Source organism: Marmota marmota, unplaced genomic scaffold (genome assembly GCF_001458135.2).
Source record: "Marmota marmota marmota unplaced genomic scaffold, marMar, whole genome shotgun sequence".
Classification (NCBI taxonomy): domain Eukaryota; kingdom Metazoa; phylum Chordata; class Mammalia; order Rodentia; family Sciuridae; genus Marmota; species Marmota marmota.
In genome coordinates, this window is record NW_026000093.1 from 8,817,203 (window position 1) to 8,836,702 (window position 19,500).

The 19,500-nt window shown below is 41.8% G+C and overlaps 1 protein-coding gene across 1 annotated transcript; it reads right to left on the reverse strand.

The window, feature by feature from the left end:
* Positions 1 to 348: 348 nt before the first annotated feature.
* On the reverse strand, positions 349 to 18,628 carry LOC107142402 (short chain dehydrogenase/reductase family 16C member 5). Its single transcript, XM_015485807.2, has 7 exons — positions 18,412 to 18,628; positions 14,638 to 14,984; positions 11,151 to 11,282; positions 8,264 to 8,363; positions 4,783 to 4,927; positions 3,234 to 3,359; positions 349 to 695 (listed from the first exon to the last, which is right to left on the reverse strand). The coding sequence occupies exons 2-7, from the start codon at positions 14,968 to 14,970 to the stop codon at positions 602 to 604; spliced, it is 930 nt and encodes a 309-aa protein (XP_015341293.1). The 5' UTR covers positions 14,971 to 14,984; positions 18,412 to 18,628; the 3' UTR covers positions 349 to 601.
* Positions 18,629 to 19,500: the final 872 nt, after the last annotated feature.

Here is a 19,500-nt window from a genome sequence, read left to right on the forward strand (position 1 = left end):
TTCCCTGACACATGGCTCTGGCTGAACCTTCAGCTGGACAACCCAGTATCCAGGGCATCAAGAAGCAAGCATCTATGAAGCTGCATTGGAAAGAAAGCACAGGGGATTGGCATTTTCTACATTAGGTGATCTGGGTTCCAAATGGCCAATGCTGAGAGAAGATTCTAGGAAATCCAGACCTCTGTGTCCTCTGGAAAGAGGGCATTCCAGCTACTTGCTGTGTGCTCTCCCCAGCACCTCACTGCCCAGACAGGCTCAAACACAGCCACCTGCTCCATAGGAGACACCTCCCTGGTGACCAAATCTTAGGGGAGATCAGAGGAACTTATCTCTCTCACACATCTGTTGTAACTGGAAATGACAAAAATTGACTGCTTTTATTTTTTAAAACAATACAACCAAACTCAACAAAAAGAAGACAGCAATGTTTTTTTTTTTTTTTTTTCAAAGACATGGGTTGAAAATTCTAGTCCAGATAGCAGAAATAGGAATGGTACTTGTTTCCAGATACGTTCTATTGTTGAACAAAATTATTTTTCTTATTCAAAACAAACTCGATGTAGCATTGGGTATCCGATGGAATCAGTCATGGAGTCGGTCTTTAGACTTCCTTCTTTTGGCCAGTGAAACCTTCCATTGACTCTAAGATACCCAAGTATTCACCTATGATCAGTCCTGTCTTGGCGGGCAAGAAACTAAAAAAATAAAAATAAAAATAAATAAAAAGTAAAATAAAAGAGAGAGAACCAAAAGAATAAACCTTCTTGGTTACCATTCATGAAAGCATCTTTGCTCAGCTGAAAACTATCATTGTTTCTTGCAGATGTAGTTAAGGCTAACAACCTTGTTATATATAGGGGACACTTGCTCAGGGGGTCTTTATTTAGCTTTCCTGGCTTTACTTACCTTTTTCAATTCACTTCTCCTTTCATTTCTGCAGCATCACTAACCTACATAATACTGAGTGGAAGCAGAGAAGTCTTGGGCTTGTAGGCATGGACTTTGGAGGTAGAGGCATCTGGCTGGACTTCTAGCTCTGTCATTTGCAAAACTAGCCCAAGCAAATTACTTAGCTTATAGGCCTGGGTTTCCTCAAAGGCATCCATCTTTCCTTCTTGGACTACCATGAGGACAAGATGCAACAGGTCCTCACACCTTTGGCAAGACCAGACTAACATGGTTCATCTCCTCTATCCCCACTTGCCCCACAGACACCCATGACCATCACTCGGATACAGCACTGTTGATCTTGACCTTCAACACTGCAGAATGAGGAAATGTCAAGGCAGGTCCAGTACACGGAGACCTGTCCTAGAGTAAAGAAAAGGACTCTGCATTTGCTGTCCCCTGTGGGGGCTCCCCAAGATCTCCAGGTGGTTCACGTCCCCCCCCCAACTTCAGGTCTCTGGATAAGCACTAATTTCTTGGGGAGTCCTTCCCTAGCACTTCACTTAAGTCTTAACTGGCTCCCCTCTGCCTCCTGCCCCGAGATTCCTTTTCTGGCTTTGTATTTCTTCAGAGCACTTATGACGATCAGCATACCTTTCCTTTTCCTTTACGTTTTTTTGTGTGATTCTTTCCCACCACCCACTCCTAAGAAGGCAATTTCCATGATGATAGTTCTTTGCTGTAACATCAGGTCCTGGGGTAGTGAGTGGTAAATGGCACACACACACACAGCTCTCTAAATGTTTGCTAAATGAATGTTTGAAGAAGTGTTTCACGTGATCCTCTTCCCTGAGCCTCTTCATGTTTCCTCTGTCCTTCTCAGGAACTGTCTAGCCCTCTTTTCATAGATGACTCTGAACTTATGTACATTAAATGCAAGTACAACTTCCACAGTTATTCAGAGTAGAAAAATTACGTCCCATATTCTTAGAGCTTGCCTTTGCTAGTAGGCAAGACGTATTCACTGTGTGAATACATGCACTACCTGATCACTAAGTACATTACACTCATCTATATCTACAGCTCTGACAAACACTGTAAATGAAGAAACTGAGGCCTGTGGAATCTGGGGCATGCTAGGAATCACAGACTTGGTAAACAGCAAGATAATAACCCTGGATTTCAAACTGTTTGTCAGAGACCCTTCACCCTGCCTCAGACATCTTTCCACAAGCCATATTGATCCCTCCTGTGCTAGGTGAAGCCTGGAAAAGGATAGGAGGGTAAGAAAGACTTTTGGTTCATTGCACAAAGTATAAGGCCCCAAAGTCAAGGTCAGGCACTAATCCAAATACCTTAGAAATTTGTGGTATAGATAAAATAGGTAATAGATAATAAATCTAGTGATATAAATAATAAAATCTAATTATATAAACCCTCATTTGATAATGAGAAAATAAATTTCCTTATGCAGGAAGGGCAATGGCTGCTAGTCAAGTGATGAACACAAAGCATTGTATCTATGTTCAAATAACTGAAGAATTGTAAGAGTCAAAAGGAATGGAATTACATGTTCAGCTGGGGACAGGGCTAGAACCAACCAGAAACAACCTCGTTTCAACTCGACAGGTCAACAGTGGAAAGTGCAAAAGAAAAAACCCTATGATGAGAGACATAAATGACCCATCAAGTCTAGAAGATGTAGTGAGATGATGGATGAGCTACACCTTTCCTGTATCTGGGCCAAATGTTCCTAAGCTGTAGCTGATGAATTTCAGCCCTGAAACCCAATGGAGAGCACAGAAGGATGGGCAGAAATGCTCTTCGTGCTTTTAAGAGGTGGTTTTCTTTTAGTTTTCTTTCCTTTGGAGTTCTTTAAACATCTTATTGCTCAAATTTATGATCTATTACCAATTTTATCTGAACCACAATTTTCTGAGGTTTTTGGCTTACTGTTTGGCCTTCATCTTGGGGCCCTAAACTTGAGTAAGCCTGGACACAAAATCTATTCCAACATGATGGGAACAAGAAAAAGCATCTCTCCCAAACACACAATTTCAATCTGCTCCCAGTTAATTCAGGAAATCCACTGCTAATAATAATGCAATACACTAAGGTAGCAGGGAGGGTCCAGCACTTTCTTCTTGACTCATGGGAGGAATAGCAGCTACGGAAATTTTGGATTGTATCAACAAATGGGGTCCAAAGCTGGGATCATCAGGACACAGATTTTCCCTTTTAAAATTAATTAAACAATTTTTTTAAAAATGGCTCCTCCTGGTATGATTTGGATTAAACTGTTGATTGTAATGTCAGGGAAGTAATAGAAAAACTGATACTGATACCTTTTTAAAAACAACATGAGGTATAAAAACTTTGGAATACACAAATACAGCCTTTCCTGAAGAATAGCATCTACTATTTTTCTGACTGTATATTCTGGATCCAGAATTGGCAACAGGAGAGGACACCTAGAGTATAAACAAACAAGCAAACAAATAAAACCCCAATTAACAAATTAATAAAAACAATTCTTTCAAAATAGGAATAAGAAAGTTGTAAGACATTATCACTTTTTTCGTTTCCTTTCAGATTTCATCTATTTCTGTATTTATTCTCTTATTATCAACATGGTGATTTAAAACACACCTAGAATATAACATAAAAAAACGATGAACCTGATGAAGACACTGATGTCACAATAACACTGATATGAAACCATATCAAACAAATGTTGTAAAACAAGTCACTGGGAACAAATGGCCTGCTGTCTCTGTGACATATAGAACTGGGCATTTGTGTCAGCTACGGCCCCAAATTGACATGTCAAAGCCTGGGTCTTTGTAATTAGGTCATGAGGATAGAGTCCTCATGAATGGGTTTAGTGCTTGTTATGGTTTAGATATGAGATGTCCCCAAGAGCTCATATGTGAGATAATCCAAGGATACTCAGAGGTGAAATGATTGGGTTATGAAAGCCTTAACTTAATTATTGCATTTGTTAACTTGAATGAATTAACTGGATGGTGACTGAAGGCAGGAAGGGTGTGGCTGGAGGAGGTAGGTACTAGGGGGTGCCTTTGGGGTTATATTATGTCCCTAATGAGCTTATTTTAGTCTCTCTCTGCTTCCTGGTAGTCACATTCTGAGCTGCTCTCCTCTGCCTCACACCAGGCAGAGAGCAATGGAGTCAGCTGTCTAAGGCCTGAGACCTCTGAAACTGTGAGGTAATAAACTTTTCCTCCTCTGATATTGTTCTTGTCAGGTCTTTTGGTTATAGCTGTAAAAAAAAAAAAAAATCTGACGAAAATAGTGCCCTTATGAGAAGAGCCACAATAAAGATGATCTCTCTTTCTGTGTGTGTGTGTGTGTGTGTGTGTATGTGTGTGTGTGTGTCTCCCCCTCCTTCCTCCAAATTATGGTATAGCAAGAAGAAAGCTTCCATATGCAACTTTCACCAGATACTGGATCTTGGACTTCTAGTCTTTATGTGAGAAAGAAATTTCTGTTGTTTAAGCCACATGGTGTATTCTGTTATAGCAGCCCAAACTAAGTAGAGTTTCCCTCAATGAGTTCTAGTCCTCCTGGAATCAGGGAAGAGGGTTGAATTGGGGATTGGATGGCAGAGAGGGACGGTGGAAAGGACAATCTGGAAGTTAAAATAGCAGATCTGGGGCCACAAGATGGCTACTACAACTACTAGTAGCCTTCATAAAGCATTTGCATTTGATTCAGTATGTTAACACAAACACATGGGAAGACAGAATTCTGACACTACTTATACAATCAGGCTGAATGATACACATCTTCTAAACAACTTTAAAAAACAGAATCAAATAGATAGCCAATCATTTCTAACGATGTTGTTTCCTTGAAATCAAAAGGCATGCTTACCTAGTCATACAACCTTCAAACATTCCAGTTTTTATAAAAAATGGGCACACAATTGTAGTCTTAATCCCCTTTTGTTTTAGGGCAAATGTTTCTACAAACATAGATTCTGCAAAACCAACGGCTGCAAATTTACTTGCACAATAATCTGAAAGAGACAAACAATACTTATGTACATAGGTGTTATGGCTTAGATATGGGGTGACCCCCAAAAGTTCATGTGTGAGACGATGCAAGAAAGTCCAGGGTGAAGTGATTGGATTATGAGAACCTAAACTTAACTGATGCATTAATTCATGACAGGAATTAACTGAGTGGTAATTGAAAGCAGGTAGGGAGTGGCTGGAAGAGGAAGGTCACTGGGAGTGTGTGCCTCTGGGGTATATATTTTGTCTCTGATAGCACAGCACTCTTTCTGCTTCTTTTTTTTCCTCCCTGCTACTTGAATGCCATGTTCTGAGTTGCTTTCTTCCTCTAGACCTTTCTGCCATGATGTTCTGCCTAACCTTAGGTCCAGAGCAATAGAGTTGGCCATCTATGGACTGAGACCTCTGAAACCATGAGCCCAGATAAATATGTACTTCTATAAAATTGTTCTTGTCAGGTCTTTTGGTCACAGCAGTGAAAAAGCATACTTGTATTGTATTATTGTATTTTGCTTCGTTGTGCTTCACAGATATTATCTTATAAACTGAAGGTTTACAGCAAGTTTGCATTAAGTCTATTGGTGCCATTTTTCCAACAGCTCAGATGATCATATTTTTAGCAGTACAGGTTTTTTGTTTTGTTTTGTTTATTTTGGTACTGCAGTTTGAACCTAGGGGTGCTTCACCACTGAGCTGCACACCAGCTCCCCCCCTTTTTGTTTTTTTGAGATAGGGTCTTACTAAGTTGCTGAGGCTAGACTTGAACTTGTGATCCTCCCGCCTTGATCTCCTAAATCGCTGAGATTATATGTGTGCACCACTATACCCAGCAGCAGTGGGAAATTTTTAAGTTAAGGTTAAAAACATAATGCATGGGGTTGGGGTTGTGGCTCAGAGGTAGAGCGCTTGCCTAGCATGGGCAAGGCCCTGGGTTTGATTCCCCAACACCAATTAAAAATAAAATAAAGACATTAAAAAAAAGAGTACGTAATGTGTGATTTAAAAAAAAATATAATGCTACTGCACACTTAATATTTTCAGTGTAGTGTAATCTAACTTTCATCTGCACTGAGAAATTAAAAAAAAACAAACCCATGTGACTCACCTTATTGCAGTAGCCTGGAACAAAACCTGCAATATCTCTGAGATATTCTTGTATTCCATAGTTTTTAAATGGAATTACATTAAGGTTTACTCATAACACTAATAGCAGCAGAAAATGTGACAACAATTTCAGAGTTCTTCTGATCTGGGCCTAGCTCCATTGGAAGGAGGAAGAGTGAGTAGGAAGAAATGTGGTCAACAGAATGTCAGATGAGAATGACCAACTCCAAGATGAGAATGACCAACTCCAAGATAGGAAGGGCTGCAGGGGTGCTCCTATAGGCCACACTGCTAGACTAATTACAAGTTAATGACTGTCTGATCCTGTGTTAGCTGTTTCATGGGGCACCATATGTGCATCCTGAACCTATCTCAAAAAACTTCAAGTCCATTGGGACATAAAGACATCCCTAAAAGGAAATAAACCTTCCTACGTGACTTCCTAGTCATGTAGGAAGCAAGAGGGGTCAGCAAGGGCTGTGATAATCAGACCAAATTTTCTTTCAACTACGACTACCTTATTATCATTGTGATGAGTAATAACCTAACTAGAATTGGAAATGGAAAATGACAATTCTCATTATTATACTGATGTTTATATATATATATATATATGTTTATATATATACACACACACATATATATACACACACACACACAAATATACACATACATAAAATCACATTAAACAAACATTCTAAATGTTTAAAATAAACTGATGAAAACAAACTGCTTGCTGCCTCCATGAGAGGCAGAATGTAACTTCCAATTATAACTCTTCCACTTCCAGAAAAGAAACAAAAGGACTTCCTAGCTTCAACTGCCATTTTTTAAAGACCTTGAAAATGCAGGGGGAAGTGGAGAATGGAACTAACATAGGTTTTGAGCATTCTGTCCTTAATCATCTTTGCTTCAAGAAAGTACTTGGACATTCAATTCGCTGAGTGAAAAAGATTTGGAGAAATGGAATTGAGGTGGATTAATACTTTCTTTTGCTTCACGGTCAAAAGGAGAATACTTGCTTGCTATGTTTTGATGCGGCTGTTACAACTGACAAGAGCCAGGTAAAGGTGCCAGGTATGGGACTGTCAGACCTCAGGGGTGCATAGACAGAGGTAAGAGGCTAGAGGGAGGAAAAGGGGACAGGAGGGTCTGGAGCAGCTTCTAGGATGATCTCAGACATCTGGTGTAAATGCAGCTCTTTGAGCCCTTAATTCCTGAGATTCTGGTAAGCAGAAAGATCAGAGGACACACAGCATCTGCATTTTCAAATAGTTCCCTGGGGAGGGTGGCTGTGACACAGCAGACCAAGACTCACTCTGTGGGAAATACACATCGTGGGAAACAAGTCTTACACTTAATTTCTCAGGTGAGCTGGGGGTGGACAAGTCTCATCTTTGAAGACAGAGACATTGTGTCAGAAAAAGGATTAACAGCAGTTGTAAATATTCCTGAGTGATTTCAAAAGCCTGTGATTTATAAGACATGTAATAGAGAGGTATTAATAACCTGTGATGAATTCTAAAAAGGACAGAAGGAAGTCCAGGGTCCAGGGAGTACAAAGTGGTGATATTCTGAGTGGATGGGTGGTTCTGGAAACCCTATTCATGTCACTGAAATGCACTGAACTAACATGAATTTGTGAACCTTGAGCCTTGACACTTGGCTCAAGTGGTTCAGAAGTGCCTGATCACCAAACTATCTCATTTGTTAACTGAGTGTTGCTGCTACAGTTCTATTACATGAGTTTCCGTTGATCTGTGCAAGCCAGGACCCAGGACAGTTGCTCCAGGGGACTGCTGGTAGGGTGAGGTCAAGATTTCTGCTCTTCCTAGTGTCAGTTCCTGAATTGGGTCTCTTTGGCCAAGGATCTTAGTTTATCCCTTTATCCCCTGTCCACAGTGTGATGAAAATGACTATTATGTTCTTTGAGAGAAGGCAGGTAGTCTTCCTTCCCGGCCTGCTGACAGTGCAAGGTGAATTTAATTGCTTGGGCACAACTGTACTGCTGGGTCTCTGTCTTTTAAATTCTGGGGATTGCATAAGACCTAATGATTCCAAAGGGCATAGTCCAACTTTGTTTATCTGATGGGCAGTTCTCAACCACTTCTCTTGTTTCCTAAGATTCATTATACTTTATTATTAGGGTTATACAGTCAATGCTGGTTATTAAGAACTACCATGTAAGTTAGGGTTATAAATAATTTTGCGATTATGAAATATATTTCTCTTACCTGCCAGCCCATTTACTCCAACTAATCCAGCTGAACTTGAAATGCAAACTAAATGTCCATGGTCATTAGCAATCATAGCAGGTAGAAAGGCTTTATAAGTCTAAGAAGAGCAAAGGAAAACTTTTAACACTTAATACCACATTGTATACTTTCCTCAGATATTTATATGATACTTATGATTGAAAATGATTTTAGTTCATAAAAATACCTGAAGGCACTGGAATATAAAAACTACAACACCTGGAAAGTTAATTATTTTAACCTGATTAACATGTTAAATCAATATTTTACTAAGGCAATTCCACCATTTTGAAAATTCATGCTTATTTTTGTGTTTGCATTTGAGCTTTAACAACACAATATTAAGACAACAATTGAAGCAGTATAGGAAAATCAGCTGTGGCAGCTGCAAACTAAAAACCAAGGAGTACTTAAATGATATGATTGTTAAGTTATATACTGCTTTTTTTCCTTGTTGGCTTATTTAAAATTTCAATTTTTTTTCTAACCATTATAAGACAGCCTGCTGTTGACAACTACTGAAAAAGAGCATTTTGTTTTAAACTGAAACTCACCTCTACTTCTTTCATTTTTATTCCAATTCATAAAATAGATTATTTGTTAGAACTTATGTTGTTCTGTCTTAGTCATGTAGAATACTTTTACCTTCTGCTTCTTTTTTCTTGTGGTACTGGGGATGGAACCCAGGGTTACTCCACCACTGAGCTACACCCCCAACACTTTTATTTTTTTTATTTTGAGACAGGGTCTTGCTAAGTTGCCGAGAGGCTGGCCTTGACCTCTTGCCTCAGCCTCCTCAGTCGCTGGGATTACAGGCGTACACCACTCCACCTGGCTAAAAACACCTTCATATTTGATTAGGAATCTGGAGAAAGGACGTACAGGGGAGAGAAATGAGCTGTTGGAGAAGGCATTTCCTGTAACAAAGCAGTAATTAGTCACATATGTGGAAAACAATGTTAAGTAGAGGGATCTCTCACAGAGGTCAAGCCCTCTTCATTTGCCTGCAATGCATTAAATTTCAGAAATGAACACATAGCAAGAGGTGGGAAATCAAAACAAAGAAAAGGAAACAGCACAGCATAATAAAAAGCATCCTGTGTTCAGGATCTGCACGGGTCCCTCTGCTCCTCAGTTGGGATGCTGCCTTTGAAGGCTGGGAGCCTGGCTGTCTTACAGCTCTCTGACCCCCTGGTAACTAAATCACACACTTTGTGCCAGGTCACCTATAGGCATTTGAACTTTCTAGAGTGAATGGAGAGCATGGGAGGGAATTTCAGGGGCCAGGGAAACACTAGCATTTAAGGAACAACTCGCAAGAAAAAACTAGAAAAAAAAAAAAAAAGGAGAACTACCATGTAAGTTAGGGAAGTTCTCCTGTGCCCTCTTCCTGCTTTTCCTCCTCCTTGCCCAAGAATGAGGAGCTGTGTCCAGGGCTGGAACAATTGGATCCAAAGCTGGGAGAGGCCTTATGAGGCCACATGCTTGGTGTGAGGGCCCCGTGATGGCTGGTGTCAGCAAAGGCCAGGAAAATGCAACTTATGGGCGTGGACACATCTCTTTGGAAGGCAGGGCTGTGTCCCTTAGCACTGGTGGCACATGGTGCTACTGGGAGAACCACTCCTTTCTCTACTCAGGCACTGAGAAAGGTCTTGGTTTGCCTAGAATAGGCCTCCTATTAATGGTGCCCCCTTTATTTTTGAAAATGTCCCTGCTAGAGCCAGGTGAGGTAGCTTATGTCTGTAGTTCCAGTTACTTAGGAGGCTGAGGGGGGATGATCACTGGAGTCCAGGAGTTCGAGACTACCCTGGGAAAGTGAGATCTCATCCCAAAGTAAATAAATAAATAAAATGTCCCTGATGAAGCCTACTGTAAAGTTGTAAAATTACCTTGGTCATGCCACACATGTGGCCTTGAAAAAATTTTTAGCCGGGCGCAGTGACGCACGCCTGTGATCCTAGTGGCTCTGGAGGCTGAGACAGGATGATCATGAGTTCAGTGCCAGCCTCAGCAAAAGCAAGGTGCTAAGCAACTCAGTGAGACCCTATCTCTAAATAAAATACAAAATAGGGCTGGGGATGTGGCATAGTGTCTGAGTGGTCCTGAGTTCAATCCCTGGTACCCACCCAGACTCCAAAATTTTATGTTCTATGATCCTTATACATCTTACAGAACTGTTTTAAGGAATAGACCATCCCTTGATATTCAGGGAGAAGGACTGGTTCCAGGATCCCCACAGATACCACAATCCACAGATGCTCAAATTCCCTGTGTAAAATGGCATATATTTGCATATAACCTATGCACATACTCCCCTATATTTTAAGCCATCTCTAGATTACTAATAATATCCAACACAATGTAAATGCTCTGTAAATAGTTGTTATATCGTGTTGCTTAGGAATAATGACGAGGAAAAATTTAGATTGTTTTCAATATTTTTGATCTATTACTGGTTAGATCCATGGATGTGAAACCTGTGGATACAGAAGACATGTGAGCTTCCTGGAATAGTCCCCAAACATTTGCCACAATCAATAAATGGAAATCTGACCATTAGGACGGTTCTGTCTCTGTAGGATTCCCTGAACAGAAGTTCTGGAGTTAGAGATTAAATTGGCTCAAAAGAGGATAGGTGAGTGATCCAGGACAAGACCCAAATTAAGGTGTCTTGTCGGGGGTGTACCTCAGTGACAGAGTGCTTCCTTTGCATGTGTGTGGCCCTGGATTCTAACACCAGCACTGAAAAAAAATTAAGATGTCTGTGCTTTATTGAAAGTCTGATAATGTTAAAGAGCAAGAGGAAAGTACAAAAGTACTTTGCAATGACTAATTTTACACGTATTATGAGAAGAAAAGTAATTACCCATAAATGTGCTTTGAAGTTCACATCAAATGACTTTTCCATAAGCTCATCTGGGCAGTCCAGGAAGTTTTTGCCTGTTACGATTCCAGCGTTATTGATTAGGATGGAAACATCACCAACTTCTTTTTTAACCTGAGTTAAATAACAAGAGCAACCCCATCAAAATAGGAATTCCTTACATGATTTGGGTTTGATTTTCCCACAGTTGTATATCTTTTTCATCCTTAACTCACACTGAATTTTTGCATTCTAAAAAGTTTGTTTTATTTCCTTTGAGATGTCGACTGCACACTAGAGATCCAAAATCTGATGCTTTTCTTCTTCTTTCTCCCTCTGAGATTAAAAAGATTCCATTGCTGAAATGCTACTTTCCTTTGACACTTAGAGCTGTTCTTCTACTCTGTGATTATACCTTTGTTTTATGCCCTCTGTTAGCAGCTTATCATTTTAATCCATGTGAGGGGGCATAAGAATAGCCTTATTATGAGCAAATAGCATATAGATCAAGACCTATCACACACAGAGATGGGCGAGTAGTAGGGAATAAGCAAGAGAAAGAAGGATAATGTAGGTTTTCAACACACAGCACAAATTAGAATCTGCCTGCCCTGTCCTTATCAACGGGCTGGTTTTCTTCTCTCCATCTCAAAATTTCAGGTATTAGATCTGTGAGTCATGTGTGTTGCTGTAATATGGGTTAATATAGGCATTCAATCATTTTTATTTAGAAAACCAAAATTCTGGGTGTAACACTGGAGCCTTTACCCTTTAACAAACCTTCAGTGTGTAATCTTGGCTTTATGTGAGAAGTGGACAGAGGCCTTTCTAGGATTGATGAGAGGAGGTGGGACTGTCCCTGTGTTCTCATCTGTGTTCTGAATTTCATCACTGCAATTCAGACCACACAGCAACAGCCCTGACCCATAAAGTCAGAGGGAACCACCCACTGTAGTTGCCATGTGTTCTTACATGAGGCTCACAGAGGTGCCACTTACATCTCCGGCAGTGTGTGTGTGTACATGTGCACCTGCCTGTATGGATGACACAAAGTTATCACTGCAGTATGGCAAAGGGGACAAGGTGTCACAGAGGCCAGGCAGAAGCTGCCATCTTTTTCATCTGCTAGTCATCAACCAGGAAGGCCTGGTTCTTGGCATCAGGATGAGGTGTGTTAATCATTCAGACTACCTGGGTCTGTTGCCAAGGAAAAATTGTGGATGAAATAGAAACTAGGGGGAACCTCAATTTTAAGCTAGAGTTTTCAAAAAGCACTGGAAACTATTAACTACAAGCCTGATTTGGAGAGTGGCGAAAATATTTCATAAAATCCAACTTGGACAGCTGTCAAGGCTAGAAACGAGTAGATCGTTCCATTTGAGGCCAAAGCCAAAGCCAGAGAAGGACCAGGGTTAAAAGACAGCACCAGTATTAAAGGCTGGTGTCCTAGCTCAGGGTCAGGGATGGAAAAGCCAGAGGTTACACCAAAGGTTATGTGCTATAACTATTGATGATGAATGGTAACAGTAACATGCTCATTCTTGCAATGAGAAAAATCTTGCTGGCACAGTGTTTTTTAATAAGGGCCCAGGAGTCATACCTTAAGGAGATTGCAACGCATTCTAATTCTTAAGTGATTTCCTTCCTTCCTTCTTTATTATTTTCCTTAGTGTAAGAGTGTGAATCTGTTTAACCCTGTATGACAACTCTCCAAAGACCAGCACATGAACTGTGCCCATCTGTTAGCTGGGCTTTCCCTCTGCATGCCCACCCTATGAAAACACAAAACTGCTGGAAGCCCATTGGCTGACACGCATGTCACCATCCAGCTCCAAATTGCCAAGATGGCTGCTCTGGATTCCCTGACCACGGAGACTGCCCAACCACTCCTAACTAGTGTAGTGGGCAGTAGGAAATATCTGCTTCTCCCAGTGACCATGTATCCCAGGATCTTGAACATTAGGAATCAGAAATAAATTTTAAGAAATTTTGAAGATGCTATGATTTTTTTGAGCTGCTTAATTTAATGACACAGTAGGAGGTATGCCAGGCCACACTGACCCTAAATTACCTTGTTTAAGGCTCACTATCATTAAATATATAGTTAGGACATTCCCACATATCACATCAAGGATAAATGACAACTACCTAGCTGCAGCCTTACCTTGTGTTTACTGAACAAAATAATCTCTCATCTGAGTTGCCAAAGAGCAGGGCTGGGCCTTCTGAATTCAAGGCTAGGTCATGATCCAGGGACACAATTTTTAAACACTGTCATACTACACTAAAAATTTTCTCTTTGGTCAGTCTCCCAGGGGATACTTCTTAAGAATTCTCTGGTATGTTCTTGTTATCCAGGAAAAGAAGTGGAAATGGTTGGCTTATAAAGATGGGGAGTAATTTGCTTCCCTGGAATTCAGAAAAGCACATCATTGATTCTTTCCAAGACCCCAAAGTGATAAAAACTGAATAATGAGCTAATACTATGACATGTTGGACCACTTAAGAAGCCAAGCAGCTTGACAGAACTAATTTACAGATCCAGCGACAAGGGAGGTGATTATTGATAGAGCACTTCACAGTAACCTGCCCAATAGCTAAAAACCCTCCTTGTTTGAATATGAACCATTTTTTTCTTTAAGACTGGCCTGAGGAGTTGGTGGTAGTTCGTGTAAGTCAGTAGACCAGGTGATCAGTGCTTCATGTGTTAACCACTGAGTCTGGGAGGTTGGCTGCACTTGAAGGGTGGCCCCAGCATAAAACTATGTGAGCTTGTCAGGTTTGGATCTCCACATTGTAATGGGCAGCCTGTGTATGGAGATGGTGGTAAGAAAGATATAAGATAGAAAGCAAGAATTCATGGCTGTGACCTGCAAAGCTCCCTACTAGGAGGTGAGGGAGGGAGTACCAAGGTATTGGTGGAGCATGGAAGCAGGTTGCAAAATAGCTGGGCTGCTTGCAGCAGACTGGCTTGGTTCCTCCCTCTCACTAAGTTGAGCAATTCTGAGAGCCACAAAGTGGCCCAGGAGAGAGTGATGTGTGGGGTATGCACGACCGTGCCAACAGAAAGGCAGTAGAATCCTTACAAGGCAAAGGGATGGGCCTATATGAAATGAAACAAGAACTTTCTTACTATTTGGCATATTGGAGTCCTGGCTGTGAATTTGCTATTTATTAGTTGTATTTCTTAGATAAGCTAACATGCCTGCTCAAGCCTCAGTGTTACAGTTAGTGAAAGGAAGATAATAAAGTGTTTTACTTTATAATATTATGATATGATACAGAGTACTTAGCACAGTAGCTTACATACAGTAAAAACTCAAAAATCCTAATTCCCACTCCCCCACAAGATTATTTTTTAAATTAAAGGGACACTGGAGATAGGCAAATGGGCATTGATAAAAGCAAACTAACAACCAACACGATGCAGGCCAAATTATTTACATAGGGTTCTCAGTACCCATAAAAAACAGTGGTCTCCAAAATTTACCTGATTGGCCACTCTGTACACGTCTTCCTTTCGGCCACAATCACAGGTATAGGCATGCACCCTCATGGCTCCAGCTTCCCGAGCCATCTGGAGTGTCTCCTCATTCCCCTCTGAATTGATATCCCAGAGAACAAGCACAGATCCCAGGCGGGCAAACTGCAAGGCTAAGAGCCTCCCAAGTCCACTCCCAGAGCCTGTTATGAGGACTATTTCACCAGCGACGTTCTTCCGTGGCTTTGGGATCAAGCCAAAGATCAGAGCCTCCAGAATACTAAACAGTGATTTTCCTAAGAAAACAAGAAATTTCCTTGCTGATCTCAGGTTGGAAGACATATTCTGGCTGACACCTGTAGAAAGGGAGAGAAAATTTGTTCACTACATGGAGTTCTACTTTCTGAAGTAGTGAAAGTAGCCAAGAAGCTCGACTTAAACATCTCTGCAGGCTCTAGACTCAGAAGGGAAGGAACCCACAGGGACCATATCTTATCCAGCTTTCATACACAGCCCAAAGCTCCGCACATAACTGTTCTCCCACTGTGTGTTTTACGTACAGAAATGTTTGTGAACTGAAACTGTAACCAACACACCGAAATTTAACTCAAAGGACACATTCATCATTTCTTCCCACTTTACTTTTCTTCATAACAACCTTGAGTCCTGTTGGATGATTGGACTTCCAACATCTTGGTCCTGTTGATGACATAACTGTTACTTTTCTGGTTTTATTTTTGTCTCCTTTTAGGTTTGTATTTTCTCATTTGCCCTGTGCTTCTTTAATTTTGCCTTGATACTTAAAGTCTGAGATTCAATTGGACAATTGAAAATTCTACTTGTATAAAGTATTTGAAGAGAAGAAATAAGATGCCCTAAGCCTTTTCCAACTGATTCATTGTGAGTATCATATATCCATTCATAAACCCCAAGGATCCCATGCTACAAGCTTCCTGTCATTTATAGGATATAGGTCTTGACCCCTGCCCTGTCCTAGCCCTGTCCAGTTGTGAAGGCTGGGGCTTTTCTGAGCATAGGGTGATATAAGGTGGCATAGGGTGGTATAAGGTGCCATAGGGTGGTTCTGAGGATGAAGTGAAAATATTCCATGCTTGACCATAATTGTGGCTCACAGAAAGAACTTCAAAGCTGATATAATATTTTTCAGATTCACAGTGCTGCTCACCAAGAGGCACCCAACAGGATCTCCCCATATGACAAAATTATTTAGAGATCCATGCTTATATCTTGCTATCAATGACTCATACTTTAGTAGGCTGGAGCCATGTGGGTGCATGCCTATACTTGTGATTGTAGCTGAAAGGAAGACGTGTACAGATAATTTACTAACAAATAGCTGAGAAAGAAGGGAAGATCTTATTTCTCCAGGATGAGAAGATATGTTTAGTGCTGAGCATACTAAGCTGGAGGCAGAGGACTTCCCTGGATGGGGTGTTCTACTGAGAGGTTCAGATGAAGACACAGGGGTCAGGAGGTGGAAGGAGTGAGGAGAGAACAGCAGGTCTTCACTCTACATGCTAACTGAGGATCAATGAGTTTCTATTAATGACTATTATTATCTGGTTGCTATGCACAACTGGATTAGTCTGCATGAGGGGTCAGTACATGACTACTCTAAAGAAATGCTGGAGATACATGATTTAAACTGTTGTTACTGGTTATTCTACAGGTGAGACTGAGGATCCAAGTGGAGATGTATGGGACCTGTCCAAGGTCCCTGTGCTAATTAGTACAGGACCAGGTTGGTTCATTTGTTCTATTTATTGAGCACCAACCCCAAGGTGGTTCTACTCTAGTCTCTGTGGTGGAGAGGGATGGTAGACTTTCATTTTCTCTGCACTGGTGAGATAACTAGTTTAGTTGAAAAAACAGATTTTAAATGGTTAACTGCATTATTAAAAGTTATGATGTTATAAATAAAAGTGTAGGGTGCTACAGGGTGGATGACAGGAGAGGTGATTTACATGGGAGCCTGGTAGAAAGCAAGAGTGAAGGTTTGATGGGAAGTGACCTTTAAGCAGATAACTAAATGATGAATGGCAGGAAGTAGAAAGATTTGGCAGTAGCTTTTCTGACAGGGGACAGAATGGTTTATATTGAGGAGATTTTGCTTTGTACATCCAGGGCTGTCCAGGGAATAAGAATCTGGTTTGGGAGACATGACCATTCAGGTCAAACACTGTTTTTTTGCTGTGAGCACTAGACTTTATTACCTATTATGTGAGATAGCCCTCAAACTCTTTGCCAACTTTGTTCTAATATATTTTTACAGAGGAACTTTCAGATGATTGGCTGGGCCTCCCAGCAATGCAGAACTTGGAAAGAAGGTGTCCTGAAGGAAGACTCTTGTTTTAAATACAAAGTAATGGTGCACATACTTGCAGACGTGCAAGAGTGTGGATCAGACTGTGTACAATCAGGGCTTCTTCCCATCAATACTCCTTCCATACCAGGTGACTGGGGTTGGGCCACCATGCTTGCTTTCAGGCACACTAATATTTATAGGGGTCCATGCCAGACTGACAGACATGTACTCTGTGATCTCTAGCACTGTAGTGATAGAAATCTCATCACTGACCTATGTGACATGAAAAACTCTTAATAAGACTTCACTATTCCACGGTCCCAATGTTAGGACGATGCAAGACCTAGGACCAATGGGTGCTTTATCACCACCTTGACAGAGACCTCCAAGGTTCTTAAGCAGCCAGGGGTCTCCCCCATTGGGGATTTAGGATACCTGCTATGTATCCATATAGGCAGTGAGGTCGACAGACTAAAGTTTGGGTTGGGATTTTGCATCCATCACTGTTTTTTTTTTCCTTTTCTGTAATTTCGGTAAAAACTATTTCATGCCTCAGTTTCCTCTTCTAAAAAGGGCAATTCTAAACTGTGGAGAATACCAATCCTCATTTCAACAGGGAACTAGATGCAGGAGTAAACGAGTGAATACAGGTAAAATATTAAGAAGCATTATATTGTCACTGCTAGCCCACATGAAATGTCTGAATTAATTTAGGCGAATAAAGGCACTGACCCGCGCTAAGCCCTTGGGGGGCGCACGGATATAATGTAATATAAAGTATACTCCTTCATAATGTAAATATAAATGCATATTTACAAACTAAATATATATTTCCATATTATTGTAAAGACTCTTTCTTAGGAAGACACCAGTGTATTAAATCGAAATTTAATCATGCTGAATATTTCTTTGGTGTGCCCATCCTACTGGTGTACAAATCCAAAAGCTGAGCTAACTAGGCAATGTAATTAGAGGCTGTCTGCTATCCAGAGCACAATAATTCTGCCCTGCGAAGGGCACTTGGTCTGGGGCTTGGGGCAGGGAGTGTGGGGTGTATAGACTGCCAACCACAGCTTCTGCTGAAAGGGATGATTTAGGGGCAGTGCGGAGCTGGAGGTGCATGCACTAAGCAGCAGAGACCAGGGATCTGGGCAGAATGGACCCCGAAACAAGAGAGATCAGAGAGGCATCCCTTTCTTAGATTGGCAGCTCATTTCATCGTGAGGTAGAGCCTTGTCCCCGGACACGGAAGCCAGGACCCTGGGGATGTTGCAGCCATGAGCTCCTCAGAGGTGCCTTGCTCTCTTACACCGGGTTCCCTTCCTGCGATCCGGCCGCCGCTCTCCCGCCCGCGCCCCCTCGCGCTCGCGGAGCGTTTTAGCCCACTGGGCCCTGGAGCGGCGCTCAACGGCGCCACCTCCTACGAAAGCCAGCTCCAAGGACCCGCGACAACTTACCCAGGCACGCTCCCCCTCGCTGCCCGCCGAGAACCCGGCCTCGTCCGCCCCAGGCACCCGTGTCCTTAGCTACCAGCTCAGTGAAGTTCAGGTGTTTATCCTGGCGCCGGCTCGAGCCTAAGTCCAAGGGCGGGACTGGCCCGCCCGCGGCGGCGGGGGGTGGTGCCACCAGCGGCAGGGGTGGGATGGTCAGTGAGTCCCCGCGCGCCACGTAGGCCAGCTTTCTTTTCCCAGGCGGGTTGATTTGGGAGGAAATTCGATGGTGGAGACTGGACACGCGCTTCCGGATTTCTCATAAGTTTTAATGTTGTGACGATCAGGCTGCACCGTGGATTTTAAAATCAGAATTTCTGGGTTGGAAGGGACCTAGGTATTAGCGTGAAAAAAGTTCCTTCCCCAGGTGTGTTTGCAAAAGTACATCCCCTGAGGCTGGGAACTAGACAACAAAGAGGAGGCAACTACTCCTTGAGGGGGCGGTCCGGGTCCTGCCCAGACACCTCTCAGCAGGGTACCGGTGCAGAGCTCCCCCGCAGTATCTGATTTTGGCTCCTGGGACCCAAAGGCAAAGGCTTGTGGGCTTGTGGCTGGGAGCCGCTGGAAGGTGAGTGGGTGCTGGCGCGGGAGCGGTTATTGCTTTGGCAGGTGGCCATGAGGAAGAAGGAGAGGGAGACATTTGTTCTAACAAGATGAAATTGAGAAATTAAAAAAATAGAGTAAGTCACCATTGTATTCTGACCTGTGTATCGAACGAACATCCTCTTGTGTTTGAAAATTCAGAATATACAGCAATGGTATTTATCAAGAAGAAAAAAAAAAGAGAAATATCCATTGATAAAATTAGCGAGTGATCTAATATAAGCATGTCACCACTGCAGTTGGAATGGGTGGCACAAGTAGCAGAGATGGCAAAAATATTGGGGGTATTGAGGAAAAAACCAAGGAGGCAGGATGAGATCAGGTTTGGAATTGACCTTTGGGGCTGCTATGACCTAAATAAGTACTAAAGGCTTAGAGGAGAGCAGGTTTCATTAGCCTCTATCTGGGACAGGTTTAAGGGGAGGAGAAACTGCATATTTGTTCTTTATTTAG

Excerpts from the sequence above, each read along its gene's own strand:
- LOC107142402 (XM_015485807.2), bottom strand. The coding sequence starts at position 14,970 with ATGTCTTCCAACCTGAGATCAGCAAGGAAATTTCTTGTTTTCTTAGGA. Across the intron at positions 8,364-11,150 it reads ACTTCAAAGCACATTTATGG|ACTTATAAAGCCTTTCTACC; the intron begins GTAATTACTTTT and ends TGCTCTTCTTAG. Across the intron at positions 4,928-8,263 it reads TGGAGTAAATGGGCTGGCAG|ATTATTGTGCAAGTAAATTT; the intron begins GTAAGAGAAATA and ends TGTCTCTTTCAG.